Below are 20769 nucleotides of genomic sequence, written 5' to 3'. Positions count from 1 at the left end.
CTACTCTTTCGCATCTTTCGAAAGAGCCTGTTGATATGGTTCACACATCTGATTAGGATGCCTCCCAGAAGCCTCCCTTTGGAGGTTTTCTGGGCATGTCCACCTGGGAGGAAATCAAAGTGTAGACCCAGAGCTGGCTGCAGGGATTACATTTTGTATCCAGTCTGATGATGGCTAGATGGATACATGGATGGTTGGCTTGATGAATGGCTGGATGGATGGATGGATGGATGGATGGATGGATGGATGGATGGATGGATGGATGGATGGATGGATGGTTGGTTGGTTGGTTGGTTGGTTGGTTGGTTGGTTGGCTGGCTTTATGGTTGGCTTGATGGATGGTTGACTTGATGGTTGACTTGATGGTTGACTTGATGGTTGACTTGATGGTTGACTTGATGGTTGACTTGATGGTTGACTTGATGGTTGACTTGATGGATGGCAGGGTCTAAAAATGGTGGTCAGGACTGAAATACCTCAGACGGATTCTCAAGTACAGGTATTCCTGTCCAATGTGTTATCTTAGTCAATCATTGTGGTAAAAAGAGAGAAAAAATCCAATGATTCAGGCAGTTTCAATGATTAAAATAGGACGATCACTTTGGAGACTGTATGAAACGTTTTGAACTTAGTGAGTAAGCCATGTTCCTTATTTGCGCAAATTACTCAACATATACTTAATATAGCCAGAACACAAATGTTTTTTCTAAATAGAAACCATGTATTTGCTGCTCTAACTAAAACAAATTTGGAGTGTTTCCCAAAGTAAATTATGCATATGTTATTTTTATGATGACGCAGTAGATTACAACCCAGCAGGATGAAAGTCAACCCATCTACTTTATCCTATCAGCACCTTCAAAACTCAGAAAGAGTGCATGGTTCCACAGCAAAAAGTTGCATACTGCTGCTGTCAGGCATAAACCTTGTATCTCCGAATTTCAGTATTTATTTATTTATTTATTTATTCATTCATTGAAAAACTAATATTTTTGGTCACGATTAGTGCTTATCAGTGGACATCACAAGGTTTCAGCCAATGAAAAGCATTACAAAGAGATTGTTACTGAATCCTGTTCAGTGTTATTCAAAAAACCCTGAACAGGTTTTTTTAAATTTCCTGAGAAGCTGTAGTTTTGGAGATACAAGGTTTCAGCAAGACAGCCGCGACATTTTAAATTACAATCTTTATTGTTGTCACCCATACAGAAAAAACTAATACTAGAGAGTTGCAGTGTCACAAATGCACGCTCAACTTGGGCATGGAAATTCGTTATCTGTGGAGCCACCATGAACAGAAATTCTTTTGACCATCAAGAGGAGATGTCAGAAGCTATATACTGTATATGCTTAATTTGTGAACATTACCTGCTAAACTTACGTATGTAAGCACTGTCGCTGAAAGCATGCCATGATTTAGAGAGGTGCAAGCATGGCTGTTGACTCTCAGATTTGTTGAAAATAAAGCCTGATGCACTCATTATAACTAATTTTCCTTTATTACTATTTTTGCACGGTGGTGATAACAGCTCTCCACACTGTATGAAAGGCAGCTCATGTGAATGACATACACTGGAGCGGCACTCCTAATGAAACAAAGCAGCATAACTCAGTAATGAGGAATTTACAAGCAGATCTGGTTACTAATGGGGTTGGAGATGTCATGGAATTTCTTTCTTTGGATGCTGACAACAGCATTAAAAGTATTTTGCAAATAAATATGTCAAAGAGATTTTCCCTCCCCTTGGTAGCATCCTTGTATGCACTTTGTAAAAGCAACATGTAACGGAGCACATCAGATGAGACCCGGTCAGGCTCAATAGAGACGGCAATTGAGCAGCTCTGAGCAAAGACAAAGATATGCTTTGTGCTCATAAATAGAACAGAGCGACTAATTTCTCACTCCTCGCAAAATTTCTCTCTTTCTGCAGATTGGTAATTGCTCAGGTGGGAACTGAATCTCTAATAAGATCCACTCAACCACATCTTCATGAAACTGTGAGTGATTAGACAAGCAGAGAACTGTAGAACCGAATGGAAATTAATGTTGTTGCTTCAGATTCCTTTGCACAAAAAAAACGGAGCAGAAGCACAAAGATCAGTCTCTGTGCCCTGTTGAAGGAGCTCAAATATGTTCTACATTATTTGTAGCATTGGCTGGGGCCAGAAGTAACTCCTCTATGTGTGGAGAGAAAGGTAGGTATATAATGCAAAGCCATTTTTTCTACCCATTATTTGAAGATGTCTCACAGCTAGGAGCAGAAACGACTCATTAACAATTAATGAAGTTAAAATTTAACACAAAAAGGGCAAATCAAAGCATATTTCCCTTCCAATATAATAAAATGTAATTATAGTCTTACAGAAGTTTGAGGCAAAGGTTGTTTTTGATTTAAAAACATTCATTATTTTTTCAATGGAAGCTGAAAATGTACTTATATCACACCAACTTTGTACCATTTCAAAATAGCTGATGCTTTAGTATGTTGCAAGACGAATCAAAACTATGCAGGAAAAAAGAGCATGCCACAAAAGTGTGTTCTTTTTAAATTGAATCTAGGTTAAAGGAAGTTTTCACTTATTTTTCACCCTTTCTCTGTTCTTCTGAGTAAGGTTTATAGAGTCAGAATAAAGTTAATATCAATTGCACCCGAGTACCCTCGACAAGCTAGCGTGGTTATGATCTCCTTTGCACAAACTGCCATTGTTGTTGACAAAGTTTATAACAAAAGCCCCTCTTCTTCTTGATTTTGATTGGGCGGTTATAGAGATGAAACATCGACAAGCACAGCAGTGTTCCAAAAGTTGAACTTTTTTCAACTGAGAGCTCTGTGATTTCAGTGCTATAAAACAGCTGACGCTGACTGTGTTTTTATGCCCAGGAGGCTGAGCCCTGAAAATGCTGAACTGCACAGGGTTTGTATGGAGAATAGGCATGGCTACCCTCGTCTTATTGGAAAATGAATTGCACATTAACTTAATAGCTCTTATTTGTCAGCTTTTCAATTTAAAATTACCCTTTTAAACTCAGAAAATGCCAATAAAAGTCTTAACTCGAGCCATAATATTTCTGTCTTGGCTTCAAACATGACTTGTGTTAATGTAAAACACATGATGTAGCTTTGATGTGGAACTTGGTCACTATAGAATAATGATAAGAGTGAGCTCCAATGCCAACTGGTAAGAGCAGAAAGAAAAGAAGATGGGAAGAAGAGGAGAAGTTATGGTTTTGTAGGGAAAAGATTTTAAAGTGAAGAATTTTAAATGTAAACAAGAGGAAAATCACAAAACTTTGGACTGTCATGTTGTATTTCACGGTTGATTTTAAAGAAATTTGTCCAATGTGCCTTCTCCTGGAAAGCTTGAGCATTACTGACGTACTCCCATGACAAGCAAGGCCTGCTTTAAGTTTTTTGCAGTCAAACCTTTTATTTGCAGCATTGGGTGTTAAATGCTCCCAGACTTCAGAATTTTTAGGATGTGTTGCATCGAGACAATTTGTTGTTTTGCTTACCTTCTATATCAATACCTACATGGCATCCACACAAAGTGTGGCAAAAATTGCCTTGAAGACGAGTCTTCAGTGCAAGAACTGGGTTACAAACTAAGTCTGATTGTCTTAAATGCACTTGATGACAAATCAATAAAGCACAAATGAAGAATCTCTTCATCTCAAGAGGCTGCTGGCTTTTAGGAAGCAGCTGCTGTTCAAATGTTCAAAAGCATCTATTGATAGAAATTCAGACTTCGAAACACACATAAAACGGATGCAGCTAGGTGGGAGGTATACTTAGCAGTGTCTTTTTAACAATACATTGGACCCCATGCTAGGTGACCACAACAATACTGAGTCATATAAGAGGCCTAAACATAAAATTAATCTTCATTCTTTAGCTTCTGGTGTTTAATTGTTCAGGAGCTGTAAAACCAACAAAATACAAAGACCTGTGGCTGAATTTTGCCGCTTTTGAGGGCTCAAGCTCTCTGATTTCGAACCCTCTGTAGCTCTGATTGCGCAATCAGATGTGTTATTAGGGCACACATCAGAGGGAAGGCGGCTTTTTTTCTCCTTTTATTTTTGGGGTCATCTAATAAATCCTTGATGATGCAGAATGCAGGAAGAACAAAGCACAGATTCTCATCAAGAAATCTGTAGACAATCATAGGAATCAGTCGCTGTGTGCCAGACAATATTCATCACAAGTCTTAAGTTGGAACAGGTCTACGTAGTTCATGACAGGCATGCATCAGTCAGCTTTGCTGTGATAAAGAGGGCCCAGATTTTTAAAACGGCCCCTTCAGATAAAGCTTTTTTAAAAAAAAAAACATGTGCATCATGTTGTGAACAACAGTGGCATCACATCATATTAATAAAGAAACTGGTTAGAATTATTCATCATGTTGAATTAGAGAAAACTATCATCAGTGTCTTTGTCTTTGTCTATTAAACAGAAGACAGTTAATCCATTATTCGCTGTGCTGTGGTGTAACACTGTAGATTTTTTCAGCTACTGTTGATTTACTGAAGTGTTTTGCTTTCATATAAATATAAACTTCAACCTGATCAGGGTTGTTCTTTTCTTTACAACAACAGCCTGTATGAAACATTGGACAGAACAGCAGCTATCCAGTGAAGCCAAAGCTTTTAGAGCCCCCCTGGTAACTGGCTGTAGAGCAGATTTCAGAGCTGGCCTCATCTATGACTGAGGGAAATTTGAATTAATATCAAACATAATTTCTATCAGAGCAGTAAGTTCTTATCATCCTGATTTGAAGCATGATTGACTTACATCCTTTTAAAGAGTGTATTTTGAAGCTGTTATGTCTTACTGAAAGGTAGGGAAGTGGATAGAGTAAGACACTGGACAGTGAATGTTTGTGAATGACTTCTGACCTGAAGGTCGGTATGAAACCTGCCTGCTTCAAGGACTGTAGCCTCTCTACATAAGGCACCACTGAGTCAAACTAACTCATGTAGTTGTTATTTTTATTTTATGTCTACATATATGTATATGAATATATATGCTTTTATATAATTAGTTAATCTTGACTGTTTGACTGTTTCCTGTCTTAATTTCTCAATCTACTTTTCTCTCCTTCTCCCTCTCTATCCCCCTTCTAGTCAAAGCTCACATACCAAGCTTCTATTACCAATAGCAATAAGAAATTATTGTTTAGCACCAATTAATGAGGAAAAAGGAAAAAATAAATAGTAATAAATAATTCTTTACTCCTTACAATCTAATCAATCTTTCCACTTTTGCTTCTCATTTTTGGAATGCATTGGAAGATATTGAGTAACCATCATACCTTTAATCTTCCCACACAAACACTAACCCCTGATGTGTTTATATATATATATATATATTATTATCTTTTAATTTATTATATATTATATATTATATATTTATATTGTTTGTATTAACCCCCTGAAATTAACAGTTAGGACTTTGCCATCCAGCCTTATCTGTTTTGTTATTATTATTGATATGATATATTTATTTAAATTCACATTATTATTATTATTATTATTATTATTATTATTATTATTATTATTATTATTATTATTATTATTATTATTATTTTGGTTTTCTCCCTCTTTCATGGCTTACTTTGTATGGGCTCTGTATCTGCTCTGTTTTTTATTTTTTTTAAAACATGAATTGATTTTCTTTATTTGTCTCTTTTGTTTGTTTGGTTATGTTTTTGTTTTTGCCTCGGCTTTTGTTTTTAAATTGTTGTCCATATTCGTGCCTTGTTTACGTGTTACTCTATCTACTATCAATCGGTCACCCTTTCTTGTAAAACACATTTCTTGCACAATTGAAAAAAAAAAAAAAAACTCCCCTCGCTTTGATACTCCACTTATACTTTTACTCTACATGTGTGCAAAAACAAGGCTCAATGAATTACACTTTTAATACCTTTTTTGTCATCTAAAAAACGTATGTTGCATTCAATACACCGGTGCAATCATTATATCAGTATGTAATCATATTGAGAGGTTATCTATTGTGTTATGGTAATTGACACAAGTGACCAACAAATGGGGGTGGCGTGAGTCACAGCGAATTGGTTGCGAGCAGTACTTCACAACTATCAGTGGGATGCTGTGCTCAACTCTTGTTCAGGTAGCTAGCGGGGTGGTGATAATAGATAAGAGCTACACATGTACACAGAAACTGAATGCTACTGAACGCAATAAAATTCTTAACACAGGAACTAGTTAAAACCTTTTCCCTCTGGGAGCCCCACAATAACAGACACCAGTGGAACTTATGTTTTTTGTTTTTTTACGGTAAATAGGATATAGACGTTTGAATATGAAAATGCGTAGGTGGGATTAAAAAACCCTGAGGGCTTGTTAAGGAACTCACTGGGGACAGAAATGAAAAGCATCTACGCAGTCTTTTCACAACTCTATAATTAGAAGTAAGTGTTTGAGAAGGTCCAAAAGAGGTAGGAGAATACTTGATAGTCAACAGTTTCCTACTCTTTCAATAGAAAAGAAACTGAAACTGGTCAAATCTGGTTCTGTAGGAATGACGATACAGAAGCAGCAGAAACAATCCGATGACAGAATTTCAATTAAAGCTGGGTGTTTTTACAGTGTCGTATAACTACATTTGTCAGTGTAAAGCTTTTCAATTTTTCTCCTGTAACTGACTCATGGCAGACTGCTGTCACAGGTTAATTGCTGCCTGTCACAGTTCACAGAGACTCAAGTTTATGACTGTTCCCTATATTAAAGACATTACTGTAAGTACAAAGCAAAGGCAACTTTTTACTCTTTCAATGCTCTTACTCTTTCACTCGCCCACTCTTGCACTTTCTGTCTCTTTTTCTTTGTCAGTTCAGCCAAGGGCGTCTGTTGAATCTACTTTAAACATAAATAACTCTGAATCAGACTGCTATGTTTAATAAAAGAGTGGTCACTAAAATCAGGTTTTATCTACAACACACGGACAGAAGAAAAGGTCAGCGAGCTGGGATCAATGATATTCATTGACCCACTCTGATTGACTGATTAATGCATGTTTTAACCCACTGAGTAGGAGGGAATGTAGATGGAACTTGTGTTAATTGTAGTAAAGTTTAAATAAGTTTGAATTTATGCTTGTAAAAAGACAGAGTTTAAACTCATGAGCATCCTTATTAGTAGCAAATTTGCTCTGTTTCAGAGTCTGCCTGTCTGGCTGTACTCTTTCCATTTGCTAGAGAATGCTTCTTCATCTCATTGTTTTTATTCATTAGGAGCTGTGAAGAGGATATTTTGCTGGCTTGAATTTTACAAACATTAAGGTTGTTGCTAGCCCCAGTGACCAAGTGAAACAAATCACCTAATTAAAAAGAAATAAGCTGAAACAATCAATGCACATCACTTCCAATGTGGTGACAAGTCTCACCAGAGAGAACAACAACCGCCTGTTAAAAACCAATGTCGGAAGATTGCATTTAAATGTGCATGAGTCAAGAGGTTCAATTACTTAAGGCCAACCGGGAGTCTCCCTGTGAATACTGTGAAGGTGCTGGAGAAACAGCTCCATCAAGGGTGTCAACTACCTGTCAAAGCGGAAAAATTATGATGACATGTGGGGTGTAAACTGCGGTGGACAATATTCATCAACACAGCATGTGACTGATATTCAAACGACCTAGGAGGAAAGAGACATTTGTGCAGACAGCCTGATGAATAACATCAAAACGGGTTAAGAACAGCCTGTTTCAGACTGTTTACACAAAAACAAAATGAATACCAAACCTGAGGCATCTTTAAAGCAACACAAAGACGAGTAAACATTGTCAAAGTGATCATCTAAAAACAGATAACTGGTAATTTATGCAGGAGGCGTAATGCTCTATTATATATCCCAGAGGACCTTGGTTATGTTTGGTGTTGGATTCTCAGGTGCGGGAAATAGACTGACAGCTGTTCATCTGTCGTTTCATGCTTCATCTAATTTAGGGAATTAAAATCTAATCCCACCATTAAAACCGTCACAAAGACTCCTTTTTAAAAATGCAGGTTTATAATCGCAAAGCTACAGAATTTACATTTTTTTGATCAAATGATGGTGTTTCTAATGAAATAACTACAGGATTGTGTAAAAGACACTGCTCAAAACACTCAGTAATTAGCCGTGTTTTAATAATTAAAGCTCTGAGTGTCCTTAGAAGCAAAATGATGAGAGGTCAGCATGGATTTGTCCTCCATTGGGAATGGATGAAAGACTGGCTACTCAGCAGAGCCCGTTTAATCTACTGTATGATTTATTCCGATTTAATTTATTCAGTGTAACATGAAGGAAGAATTACAAATTATAGACTGACGTTCTTGCTCTGTTAAACTATGCAGAAGGTATCATTTTACTGCTGTATGAACAAATATTAAGTGACACTTCTGCGCAAAATTGTTTCATAGCAATTTTATTAATGAGATGACTGTCAGGAAGTACATCTATATTAGTTCCAGGAACAGCACCTTTCCAAATTAATCAGAAATAACAATGTGAGTCAAGGGTATAATGATGTTGGTCTTTGGAAGCCTTGATTCAGCTTGGTTTCACCATTTATTTGCTTGTCTAAGTAATGTCCTGGCTCAGGCAACACAACACAAGCAAGAAAGTAACATTATGATCACTGACAGGTGATGAGAAAAACATTAAGTATCTCTTTACAATGGCTCCTGTCAGAGGCTGGGTTGTGTGAGGCAGCAAGTGATCATTTTATTCTTGAAGTTAATGTGTTGGAAGCAGAAAAAATGGGCAAGCATAAGGCTGTGAGCGACTTTGACAAGGGCCAGACTACTGGGTTAAAGCATCTCCAAAACTCAGTCTGCAGTGGTCAGTGCCTACCAATAGTGGTGCAAGGAGGGAAAATCGGGGATGTGGTTAATGGAGGCCAAGGCTTATTGGAGCATTTTGGGGGAGGGGGAATGCTGGCCTGTGTGGTATGATTCAACAGTAGAGCTGCTGGAGCTCAAACTGCTGAAAAGGTTAATGATGGGAATGATGAATGATGGTTCTGATAGGAAGGTGTCAGAACACAATGCATCGTCGTTTTTAGCTTAAGGGGTTGCATAGCTGCGGATAGGTCAGACAATCTGCCCTACAATGCGCACATGAGCATCAGAACTTGTCTACAAAGCAGTGAAAGCTGCCTGGAGAAACACCACAATGTTGACTTGGTTGCTAAATTCCCCAGATCTTAATCCCATCGAGTGCCTGTGGGATGTGCTGGACAACCAAGTCTGATCCATGGAAGCCCCACCTCACAACTTGGAGAACTACTACCTGGATGTAAACAAGCACAGATGACAGATGACACGCTCATCTCTCACCGTGCAGTTTGGCGGAATTATGACTTAGAAAATACAGTAAAGTAGGCTGTGTCAGGTTAACCTGATTAAGATGCAGGGGGGGGAGAAAAAGCTAGTGGTGCAAACTTTGCACACTCAGAAAACCAATGAGACAGTTTTACCCACAGACTCTGTTTATCCAGTGTTTAGGGGTTATACATTGTTCTCAATTTTGATTGCATTTAGTGCTTTCTACCTTCGACTAGTCGCTTAAGACTAGTCGCTTAATCTGAATTAAAACCTCCATTTGAATGAGTACTTCTGAGCATCCTTTAATCTGCTGCTAAATTTCTGGTGCCAGATACCACAGTATACCTTCAGAAGTCAGGTAGAGTCCATGTCTCATGAGGTCCTGCTTTATTGGCCTTGACCTGATGAGAAGGGGAGCTTCACCACATTAGGCAGGTGGTCATAATATTGCTGATCTGTTTATGTGCTGTTTATGGGCACCAACAATGATTTCATTATGGAAATGCAGGTCCATACTTTAAACAAATAACTGATAAAATTGGGGATGCCACATAGAGCTGCCATTATTGGCTCGATAATTTTTACTAAATTGGGTCTTCAACTTAAAATAGGACTTGAACAAGCTATTTTTTCTTGCATTATGAAACCAGCACTGAAGCAGAAAACTGGCAAATAAATTCACAGACTTTTGAAACATTCAAATTTCTGGGCAATATATGGCTGTGCAGCTACTCCTCAAACACACGTTTTTGCCTGCCTCAGGTGGTGTCACTACAGTCTCTTTCTGCCTCACACTTCTAAGGATAAATGAAGGTGAGGTCTTGGTGAATGTGAAGTGGCACCTTTCTTATTTTTTGCCCAAGTTTTGTCACCAGTTGAGATTTTTTTTTTCATCAGGGGGTGTTATTTCCTGCTGGTGGATGGGCTCTGTGAGGAACTGTAGCAGAGAAAAATCATTGCTATCACTGCAGCATAGCCTCTAGGTTTTAAGGATTTCTCGCTCTTTGGTTGGATTAGTTTTCACCTCTCCAATATCTTGTCTTCTCTGGCCAGTGGAGCAGGTATATGATGTTGGTCTGAATGGATGCCGCAGGAATCAAGATGAATATCTTAGCTTCATGTCTGTGGTAGCTCTGTGTCAGACACCTCAGGTGTTTGTTCCATTTTCTCTCTGAGCCCTAAAGCCAAAGCTTCTTATTCATTTTCACAGAGCTGATATAACTCATTTTAAGTTAACTGGACCACATAAACAAAGACAAAACAGCCTGGTATGGTTCATATTACCGTACTCTTTATCTTTATGGCATCACACATTACACTAATCTGTAAGTCTGTGCTGAACATGAAAGAGGCCTCCTGGCAATTTAACACTAAGAGCAGAGTCAATACTTGTTTTGTGGTTAGACCTTAAGCTAAATGAAAATCTTTCATCCTATAATGAGCATGAAATGTCAGAGCCGGAAGATATTGAAATGGCATTTAATCTACACAGAGGAACAATATTCCAATTGACAAGAGTCCTGATGAAGACAAAACGGACGTTGCTTCAGGATTAATAGTGGCGAGGAGAAGTTTTTCAGTTCCAGTGGAGCTATGTCTGAGTTTCATTCTCTTTAAGCTGGGTAAATATAGAAACTTCTGCTTAGGCTGGAATCCATGCTTCATCTGTGTAAATGTGGTGGTATTGCTGACAATGATGTGCTGTAAATTTCAATCTATTCACAGAGGCACTGAAGCTTTGAGTTAGTTTATTTTTCTTCCTAGTTTCAGAGTGTTTTTTTCCCACGCAGTACAAATAAATGCAGCTGAGGTGAAATGGTGTCTCTCTCTTTGTGTAGGTGTGAATGTGAGTGTTAATATATTTGTTTATTTGTGTTATCTCTCTGAAGTACTTCAAGGTGTCCCTCAAGCAACCCACACAGCCCTGAACAAGATAAGTGTTTTTTAAATTGATGGGTGGAGAGTAACATCGTAACACATACAAACAAAAAGACTGACAGCTCAGATGAATTTGCTGCCTTGCGTGTTGAAGCTGTCATTAATGGACATTATCGTAGCTTCTGCCCTGTCTTACTTTGTTGGTGGCTTGGTAAATGTGAGCGGTGGCAGGCATGTCTCGTAGCAACTCATTTCATGCAATTGTGGTCTTTAAAAGCAACAGAAGAAACAGACTGATCTGCATTGCTTGTGTGTCATGTAGCACTCGCTGGGAATGGTAGACAAGCAAAGAAATACAGTGCGTATGAGGAGCACCCGAAGAAGTTACATGATATCTATCTATAAAAAATAACTCTATATGCAGATGACATTATCTTGACAGTGAGATTTGGGGTTTTTCAATTCTTATGCCTCTTACAAATATGCAATCCTGAAATTTTCTACAATTGGAATACTGAGGGGATCCAAGGATGTACCCCCAACAAGTGAGATTGAAGAAATTCCACTTGATCCACAAATACTGACTTCTCTGGTCCCGAGCCCATTTAAGAAGAACTAATGTGAAGTAAAAAACTGTTCTGTGGTCTGATGTATCAAAATTTGACATTCTTTTTGCAAATCATGGACGCTGCATTCCCAGCTCTAAAGAGGGCAGGGACCACCTGCCTTGTTATCAGTTCACAGTGCATGGTATGGAGATGAATGACAGGACTAGCTTAGACATCTGGGAAGGCAACATTAATGCTGAACAATATGTACAGGTTTTGGAGCAACATATGCTGCCATCTAGACAATGCCTTTTTCAGGGGGGATCTTACATATTTCAATGCCAGACAATGCCAAACCACATTCTGCACATACTACAAGAGCACGGCTCAGTAGTACAAGGGTCAGGGTCCTAAACTACCCTGACCCTGCCTGCAGTCCCGACTTGTATAAGTATAATATTTAAAACATTGAAAATGTTCAAACCTACACTGACATCTGTCTGGTTTTTAAAGTTTTAAATGGACTTGCCCCTCCATCATTGCTCAAATTTATATAAAAAAAACCCACAATATGATAAATACTAGAGTAGAAACTAGAGGGAACTGTGATGTGCCGAGACGAAAAACCAAATTCAGCCAAATGGTGGTGTCTGTCAGAGGCACACAGTCCTGGGACAAACTACCAGCTCACATCAGGGAGCTTAAAAACTAATGTACCTTTAAAAAAACAGTTAAACATTAAAAACAAACCAGTCATGCACACATGAATAATTTGTTTCCACACTTGATGCCCGTTCCCGGGGGCTTTGGCCTCACCTTACATCTTGTTTTTATAGTGTCACAAACGTGTTGTATGTAAAATCTGTTTGTAAGTCAGTTCGTGTAGTGTCCTGTTAACTGTTTTGTGACATCCTGTAATTTTAAGACTTGTTGTTTTATGTTTTATGCGAGTACCTGCCTTAGGACTACGGATGAAATTTAGCTATTGTGCTAATTCCAGCATATTTACATTGACTGTTGAAATGTTGATTAATGTGCATTGTCCTAATCAAATAAACTCAAATTAAATTAAATTAAATCAAATTAAATTGTGATCTGCTGAAAACACTCAGACAAAAAAGGGACAACATTTTACCTCTCAAAACTGGACAAACTGGTCTCCTGTGCTCCCAAACTTTTACATGGTGTTTCTAAGAGAAGAGGTGATGCAACACAATGGTAAACATGCCCTATACCAACTTTTTTGTAAATGTGTTACTGGCATCAACTTTAAAATGGGCACATATTTCTATAAAACAATAACATTTCAGTTTTGACATTTGATATATATTGTCTTTACACTATTTTCAATTAAACATAGGGTTCAAAATGAACAGCAAAACATCAAATTCAGCTTTTATTAACATTTTAAAGTGTTCTAACTTTTGGGGAATTTGTGTTGTATATCAAAAGGATCACTGCACTGTTGTATAAATGGAGTTGAAACTAAAACAACACAAACATACAGTTATTTAACCTTTCTCCACATGAACTAACTTGGTTTTAACGGATAGGATATTAATCTATAATTTAAATAAACTCCTACTTCTTGTCTGTCCCATAAAATCTGCAGAAATTGACCATGTTAAATGGATTACCATACTTGTGTTGGATTATCTGTTTGCAGGCCTTAAGTGAAAAAAAACAAATTTCTACAGTCTGAATACATGCTCTTTCAAGATTTTGAGGGATTGTTAAATCTCATTAATCAGCATTTATACTCCACTTCACCCCTGCTGTGATGTAAAATATCTCTAACATGACCCACTCTGGCATCTGTCAGTCTTGTCCTTTAGACTGCCGCACTGCAGCTGCTCTGCCCTGTGCTTGATGACACATAGAGACATTCGGGGCACCATATATCAATCTTGAAACAGATCTCCTTCCACACTGACATCAGTGAATTCATGTATCCACAGCAAACAAACACAAATTTTGCTCTGTCCAGGCTGTCGTGCGATGTGGAGTCACAGAAATAAACTGTCAGACAGCATGGATCGAGGTAGAGTACATATTGTATTACACTATTGCAGTAATCTGATTTAACTGGTTGCTTTCAGGGTTTTTTCCTGGCTTCAAATGGGATTTTAAGGGCAACCCACAATAGCAAGCTCTATTGGTCAATTTGGACTGTGCTTGATAATCATCTAAGCATTTCCTGCTATTTCTTATCATATCATAAACATCCAAACTTCTATCAAAAAATCATGTTTCATTTTCTGATAAAGTTCTCATGAGGCCGACAGCTGCTCCTGAAAATAACATAATCCAAATATCACTGACCCTCCTATTTGGAGTTAAAAAATGTACCAATAATTTCCTTTGGAATCATCTACCAGTCAGGGTCCGGGAGGTAGACACCCTCTCTACTTTTAAGTGTAGGCTTAAAACTTTCCTTTTTGATAAAGCTTACAGTTAGAGCTGGCTCAGGCTTTGACCAGCTCTTAGTTATGCTGCTATAGGCTTAGACTGCCGGATGGAAGAGGCGCACTGACACACTGGGATCCTATCTCATCCTCCTCCCCACAACCCCCCAATCACTTACTTTATCTCTCCCTGTCCAATTGAAAGTTACTAACCATAGACCTTTCTGGAGTCCCTGAGCTCCATTGTCTCGTAGGTTCCTCTGAGTCACTGTTGTAGATGTCCTCCTGCTCCCTCTTATTCTCCTCTATCCCTCTTTCCAACCCCAACTCAGTCGAGGCAGATAGCTGTCGACCATGAGTCTGGCTCTGCTCGAGGTTTCTGCCTGTTAAAAGGACGTTTTTCCTCGCTGCTGTAACTAGCTTAATACTGCGAGGTGCAATGCTCATGGTGGATTTAGATGAGATAAGACTGAATCTTGGTGTTTGGTCTTTGTTAATAATTTAACATAGAGTACGGTCTAGACCTGCTATGTTTGTAAAAGTGTCTTGAGATACGATTTCTTGTGATTTGGTGCTATACAAATAATGATTGATTGATTGATTATCACTATAACTTTCGTAATTCTGCACGATACTAGTGTACTTGTTTTCTTACGTCATGCTGCCTAACACTGGCAGATGCAGTTCAAAGGTTGGCCTTTTGCAGTTATAAAAAATAGAGACAAGTGATGGTTGAGTTAGCAACAGTGTGAATGAAACGAGTAAAAAGCTTTAGTGAAGCAAAATAAATTAAAAAAAAGACTTCATCAGAAAATAAAAAGGTATGTTCAGATTTTCTCATGGTGGTTAGTTTCATAGGCAGAAGAAAAAAACAACAGAAACAGTCAAACCCACAACTTTGAACATCCCTGCTGTGCAGAGCCACATGGTCTGATTTTGTGTGAAAGGAGCCAAAGGTGAACTTCACTCTGTCCCTTCTGTCTCCTCTTGCAGCTGTGTTATGTTAGTGTAGGAGTGACACCAAGACTGCTCGTTACCTGGATGCTTAATTTTCCTTAGAGTACTTTGTCATATTGTCGGACGTGCTGCTGACCCTACTGAGAATTAACTCTCTATTTTAAAACTCATAGCAGCTTTCAACCTTATTGTTTTGTTTTGCAAGTTCAAAGAGTCCCAGAGGCTCTCACAAAGACTGGCACAAAACTTTGTGCAGTCTCTCCAAGGTCACAAGCTTACACGAGACGGTTGTACACTATATGCACTGCGTGAAATGGCCAAATGCCAAAGATTGACTGTACATCAAGCAAGCCAAGTTATGAAAAAGTAGAAATGCAGGACCAAACAAGAGCTGAAAGGTGAGTGATTGCTGGAGGTAGACTCAGTCATGCAGACAGGTTCTCTCAGTCACACACAACTTCCGTCAGCAGTGGTCAAACTAAAACCCTGAAATAAAGTAAGAGTATCTTTAGCTCCTGTTTTGTGACATTTTCTGATTTAAATACAAAAAACAGGCAACCTTGAGAGGGATTTGACCTTACTGTTCGGGAATGATCGCTCAAAAATGAAAATTGATTGATTTTATCTCAACAATGCTATTTGAATTCACAAACATATGTTGCCATCTGCCAGCTAAACTGACGCCCAACCTGGGGGTTTACGTTTACACCAACAATGTTTACACCAAATTATGTTTGATTTGTGAAATTTGTGTTAACACCTCAGTTAGTCGGACGATTCCTTCTGTCAAATAGAAACAAACATGCATCTCTTTTTGGCTACAAATGGTCATTTCTTGAAAGAACATATCAATAAATGTTATATAATAACTATATTTCTGTTTAGAAGTTCAGATTATTTTGTAAAACATACATCACATTTTCTTTAAAAAGCCTCAGCTATACAATTTAAATTCGTAGTGGTGGTCCTCACTACTTTTTTACTCTCACCATTTACAGGATGGGTCTATCTAAATGACAGCAGGAATCATCTCTGTTAGGCAGTGTATGAAATATTGAACGGAAACATAAATATTAAATTTGTGTTTGTACTTATTCTCTGAGAAGAACAAGTTCCCACTGAACTTCCCTTCTCACAAAACTTGACACTCCCCGTGGTGCATTTCTGCCCTATTACAAGTCTCCATTTAGCCCAGCAGGGGAGCAGAATCCCATGAATAAATTCTTTCTTTTTATGCTGGAAAATGTTGATAGAAGAATGACAAATAAAGCACCTTTTTATCTGAGGGCTTCTGTCTCTCTCTCTCTCTGTGTGTGTGTGTGTGTGTGTGTGTGTGTGTGTGTGTGTGTGTCAATGGGACTGATGTTGTCAAGACATGATAACAACACAGCAGCAGCTGTAACCCCTCTGAAAATAGAAAGTCAGACTTCATAACATAACACCTATTTCTGTAATCCTTCATACTGACAAGGTAAACATTTTAACCTCTTCTTACATTTTGAACAAAACCATTTTAGCTAGCTTGCTAAGGCAAAAAGGAAACCCACAATAATATCACCCAGCTTTCTAAAAACCTACCTGGCTGTGTTAAATACTTGATTCTGATTGGTCAAAATCTCATAAAAACTATGTTTAGTACTCAACAATAAAAACGCCACCAGGGATAACCTAGTTACACACATATTTCAAATTATTTTGCAGACAGTAGTCTAAAACATTTCACCTCTGCCTGTTGACACTGTGGCACAAATGCAGGATTCTGTCTAAAGCTGGTCTATCAGTCAGAAATAAATACAGTTAAAGGTCACACATGTGAGAGAAGCCTGAGGAGCTACTGAGCCCATACCATCTCTGAGAGGGGAAAGTAAAGCAAGATCCTGTCCTACAATCCACATCGGCCGTGTATTTCATCTCCTCCTCTCTATTCTTCCCTGTAATTATGTCTGAATGATAAACAGCAACATGTAGCAGCTGTAGATTAACATAACATGCTCTGAATCGCTGTGGAAAAGTAAACAGAGATCGTAGCGGGGCCAGAAGCAGGCGACCAACTATCAGAGAGACCGCACTGCCTTCAAGCATTTCGAGGGAGAATTGCTGCGTGTCACAGACACATCGACGCACAAATATGTAGTGCTCATGTCATGTCAGAGAGAGAGAGAGAGAGAGAGAGAGAGAGAGAGAGACAGAGAGAGAGAGAGAGATGAAGACTTGTCAACCACACCAACACCATAAGTGTTAGTGGGAAACAACTCCTCCATTGTGCTGTGGTCCTGCTCACCCAGTCGCAATAATGAACAACCCATTCACTATACATTATCTTTTCATAATACATTTAATCATATAAGAAACTTGACTATCGGGGAAAATTAACCTCTTGTAAATGTCAGATAATGACACTTGAACCACATAAATTCAGATGGATGGTAAGGTAAGTAAATATATTTCCTTGGAATCCAAAATCCAACATTACTGCAAGTATTCAGCAGGCTCCACTAGGTTTTCAGTTATTCATATTTCCTTTGCTCACATCCAGAACACATCAGCTTCAAAGTACCCTGAGTATCCATTTATTATCACTATGATTCTCTACTCCTTCATGAACCCAAAGGAAAACTGTTGCAAAGCTAATTCTGCTAAATTTGCGTGATTACTTTTATTCCGGTCACACCTTATAAGTGTTGCTTGCAGCTAATGTAGATCTCTTTCAATCAACATCACAGTCTGCAGCTTTGCACATTTCCAAATTGTAATTTGCAGCTTCAAACACATTTAGAAGCTTTAGCTTTCTCTGAACATTTACTGCTGTGTTAAGAAAAAAAGTGCTAGCTGATGAAGATGATTGAACACAAAATGTGTCTTTATCACGAGCGCTATAAGCAGTCCCTCCAGGATTTCGCGGGATTTTTTTGTGATTGTTGCGGCCCAAAAAGCCTGATTTTGCAAAAGCTTTTTGTAAAAATTGCGGTGAGAGTTGTGATTTTCTTTTTTTGCTTTTTTCCCCCAATAACATCTCAGGGGCAAGTAAATATGCTAAATTACAGTTGTTTTTAGAAAACATTCTTGATGTGGCCACTGTGACTGTATTTTGATTCTCTTGATTCACAGAAAAATGCACATGTATTGCACATTTACGACGGTCCCTGAATGCACCTCGCAGCGACTGAGGCACAGTCAGTTCACGGCACTCTAAAATGAATCTGCATCTTTGATGACAAGGAGTTAATCCAAACTTACTAAATGTGTCTGATGTTTCACCAAACTGGATTAAATCAAGCTGTAGACACACAGAGCTTTTTATGGTAACCACGGCAACAACGTCAAACATCAAATATTAAACAGACGTCCCCCGGTTATGTCTTTGTCACTAACACACACTGGGGGTAAAAATCCTCAATGAAGATGAGACAGACGCATGGAGGAGGGAGAGCTGGTTCATAAAGCACACCTGCTACAGGTAGGTGACCAAGCGAACACTGAGCCCCTCAATCTATAAATAACAACGTTGTCATCGTCACTTGTCCTGCCTGCTGTCTCCTCTTTTCACCCGTTCTCTGTACATGTTTTGTTGTTGGAAAGTGCTGATCAAGTGAGGACTTATGTTCCAAGGAAGTCAAATTGATGACATAATCAATAACGTACAGGGGCTGAGATTAAGGTAATTGGTCAAATTTGCGGGAAAGTTGCGGTGATTGTATAAAATTGCATGGCCACGAAAAAATCGCGCTGATTGGTTGAATTTGCGTTGATAGTTGCAATCGCGAAATCACAACTTCCTGGAGGGACTGTATTAGACAAGCTTTTATGCTTTTCTTCCGAAAACACTGGTTTCCTTCAACCATATTGTGGAGTCATGCAGCAATGCTTCACAGGAAATAACAGAACAGCAGGATCCAGATAAATAAAGGTCGGAGTTTTGCTTTGAGAAGACTTACCAATGTACAGGTTCCACTCAGGGTCCAGATCAGCTTGATTGGCTAAGCAGCCCTTCATGACGTTCAGGCAGTAGTTCTTACAGGATTTAACTGCTGGCATGCCCTGACAAAAGGGGCAGTACAGCAGCTTGGTCAGTGCTCGGATACATGCTGGAGTGCTGCTTACCTGCAAGAACAGTGTGACAGATGTCATTAGCACAACTTCTTCAAAATCAGAAACAACTTGAACCACATTTTGTGTTTTAATGTTAACATCAAGTCAATTTTCTTTGGACTGTATTTAACTCCATCTGAATTCACTTGCTTGTCAGTTATTAATAGTGAGCCATTTCTTGTTATAGTTTGAAAACTTTGAAAACAGCAGTCTTATCAGGATGCTGCTGTCAGTTCATCAGGTAAAGAAAGAAACACTCAGACACAGAGTTTAGACAGATGTTGGATGTTGACCAAAGTGTTGTGAAGGTTTCTGAGCATCGTCAACCAGTGTGTGTTGATACTCGAAGCCCAATTCAACCCGCATTTAAATATCAAATATTAAGCAAAGAGAAATATTTATCTGCTGTCTAGCACTTTATATTTCAGTTATCCATGTTTGTATTTTTCATTTGAAGAAGTTCAAATGTAAAAAAACATGTTTTGTTGGTGTGTGACAGGTGCAGTTTGAAGAGGACTGTAAAGTTGCATCATGTCTAAGTCCATAGAAACAAAACCCGACTTATAAATAACACAGTACAAACAAGATACGCATAAATATCACTGGCAATATTCCCTAAGTGTGTTTTCACAGATTATCTCCCCACATCTGAGATGTGTGATAAAACGTGTTTGGCACTTCACTCTATCTTTTGATACTTACAAGTAAAAACACTTCACAAGCCGGCCGGCCTCAAAAAGCTCAAAAACACAAAGGAATATATAATTTTGTTGATTGGTAAATAAATTTGACAGGAATTGCGATGTATAAGAGTCTGGCTTGTGCACTTTTTCCACATAGTGATATTTTTTTTACACCAAAAACAGTTCACTGATCTTCAACACTTGAAGAATTGGATTCTGTTACTTACTTTATAGCTAACATTCATGCACAGGGCTACAAAAAACTCCAGAACATTTTCTGGGTTGGCTGCATGTGTGACCGGCCGAATTTAATACCTTGACTTGGATCAGAATTTTTCCAGTCAGGGAGATCCAGGGGGTGGCTAAAACCTTTTTCAAATCTGATTGGCCACAACAGCGGCCACCCCAAAATCCTAAACTATGATTGGCTTTTTGCCTAGTCAGAGGAAGTCCTTTTGATCAACTCAACTATTTGGGCAGTGTTGCAGCAGGCTGCTTCTAGCTGTTTTTCTATTTACATGTAGCACGTTTAATTTTTTTAGGACTTTGAATTGTGACAAATATATTTGTTTTGAGTCCTAAAAGATTTTAAGATTTTTTATAAAATGTAAATCTTTCCACTCTGCTGTGTTACCTTTTACTGTTCAAACATTACAAACAAGAATATTACATATTTTGGACACTTCCATGTCAATAGTGTAAGCAGACTAGTTTTACATGTTAAATAAATGCCATTCATTTATTTCTGTGTGAACAAATATTTCATACCACCCCCTCAAAAGTCAGTTTGGCAACCCCAGTCAAAAAAAGTCTAGCCCCACAGCTTTCATCTTGGAACATTTCCACGTGAGAATGTAGCATGAAATATTCTTGAAAGCAAG

General features: G+C 38.4%; 1 protein-coding gene across 2 annotated transcripts in view; it reads right to left on the bottom strand.

Moving 5' to 3' along the window:
* The window catches only part of LOC117820808 (glypican-6-like), a 123497-nt gene that overhangs the window by 49894 nt on the left and 52834 nt on the right, over nucleotides 1–20769 (bottom strand). For both annotated transcript variants that reach the window (XM_034694748.1, XM_034694749.1), the window contains exon 4: nucleotides 19052–19217. In XM_034694748.1, coding sequence (XP_034550639.1) covers nucleotides 19052–19217 — 166 coding nt within the window. The remainder of the gene's footprint in view (nucleotides 1–19051; nucleotides 19218–20769) is intronic.

Source organism: Notolabrus celidotus, chromosome 10, assembly GCF_009762535.1.
Source record: "Notolabrus celidotus isolate fNotCel1 chromosome 10, fNotCel1.pri, whole genome shotgun sequence".
NCBI classification, from domain to species: domain Eukaryota; kingdom Metazoa; phylum Chordata; class Actinopteri; order Labriformes; family Labridae; genus Notolabrus; species Notolabrus celidotus.
The sequence above is the reverse complement of the archived record's forward strand: the minus strand, read 5'-3'. Positions and strand labels throughout refer to the sequence as shown.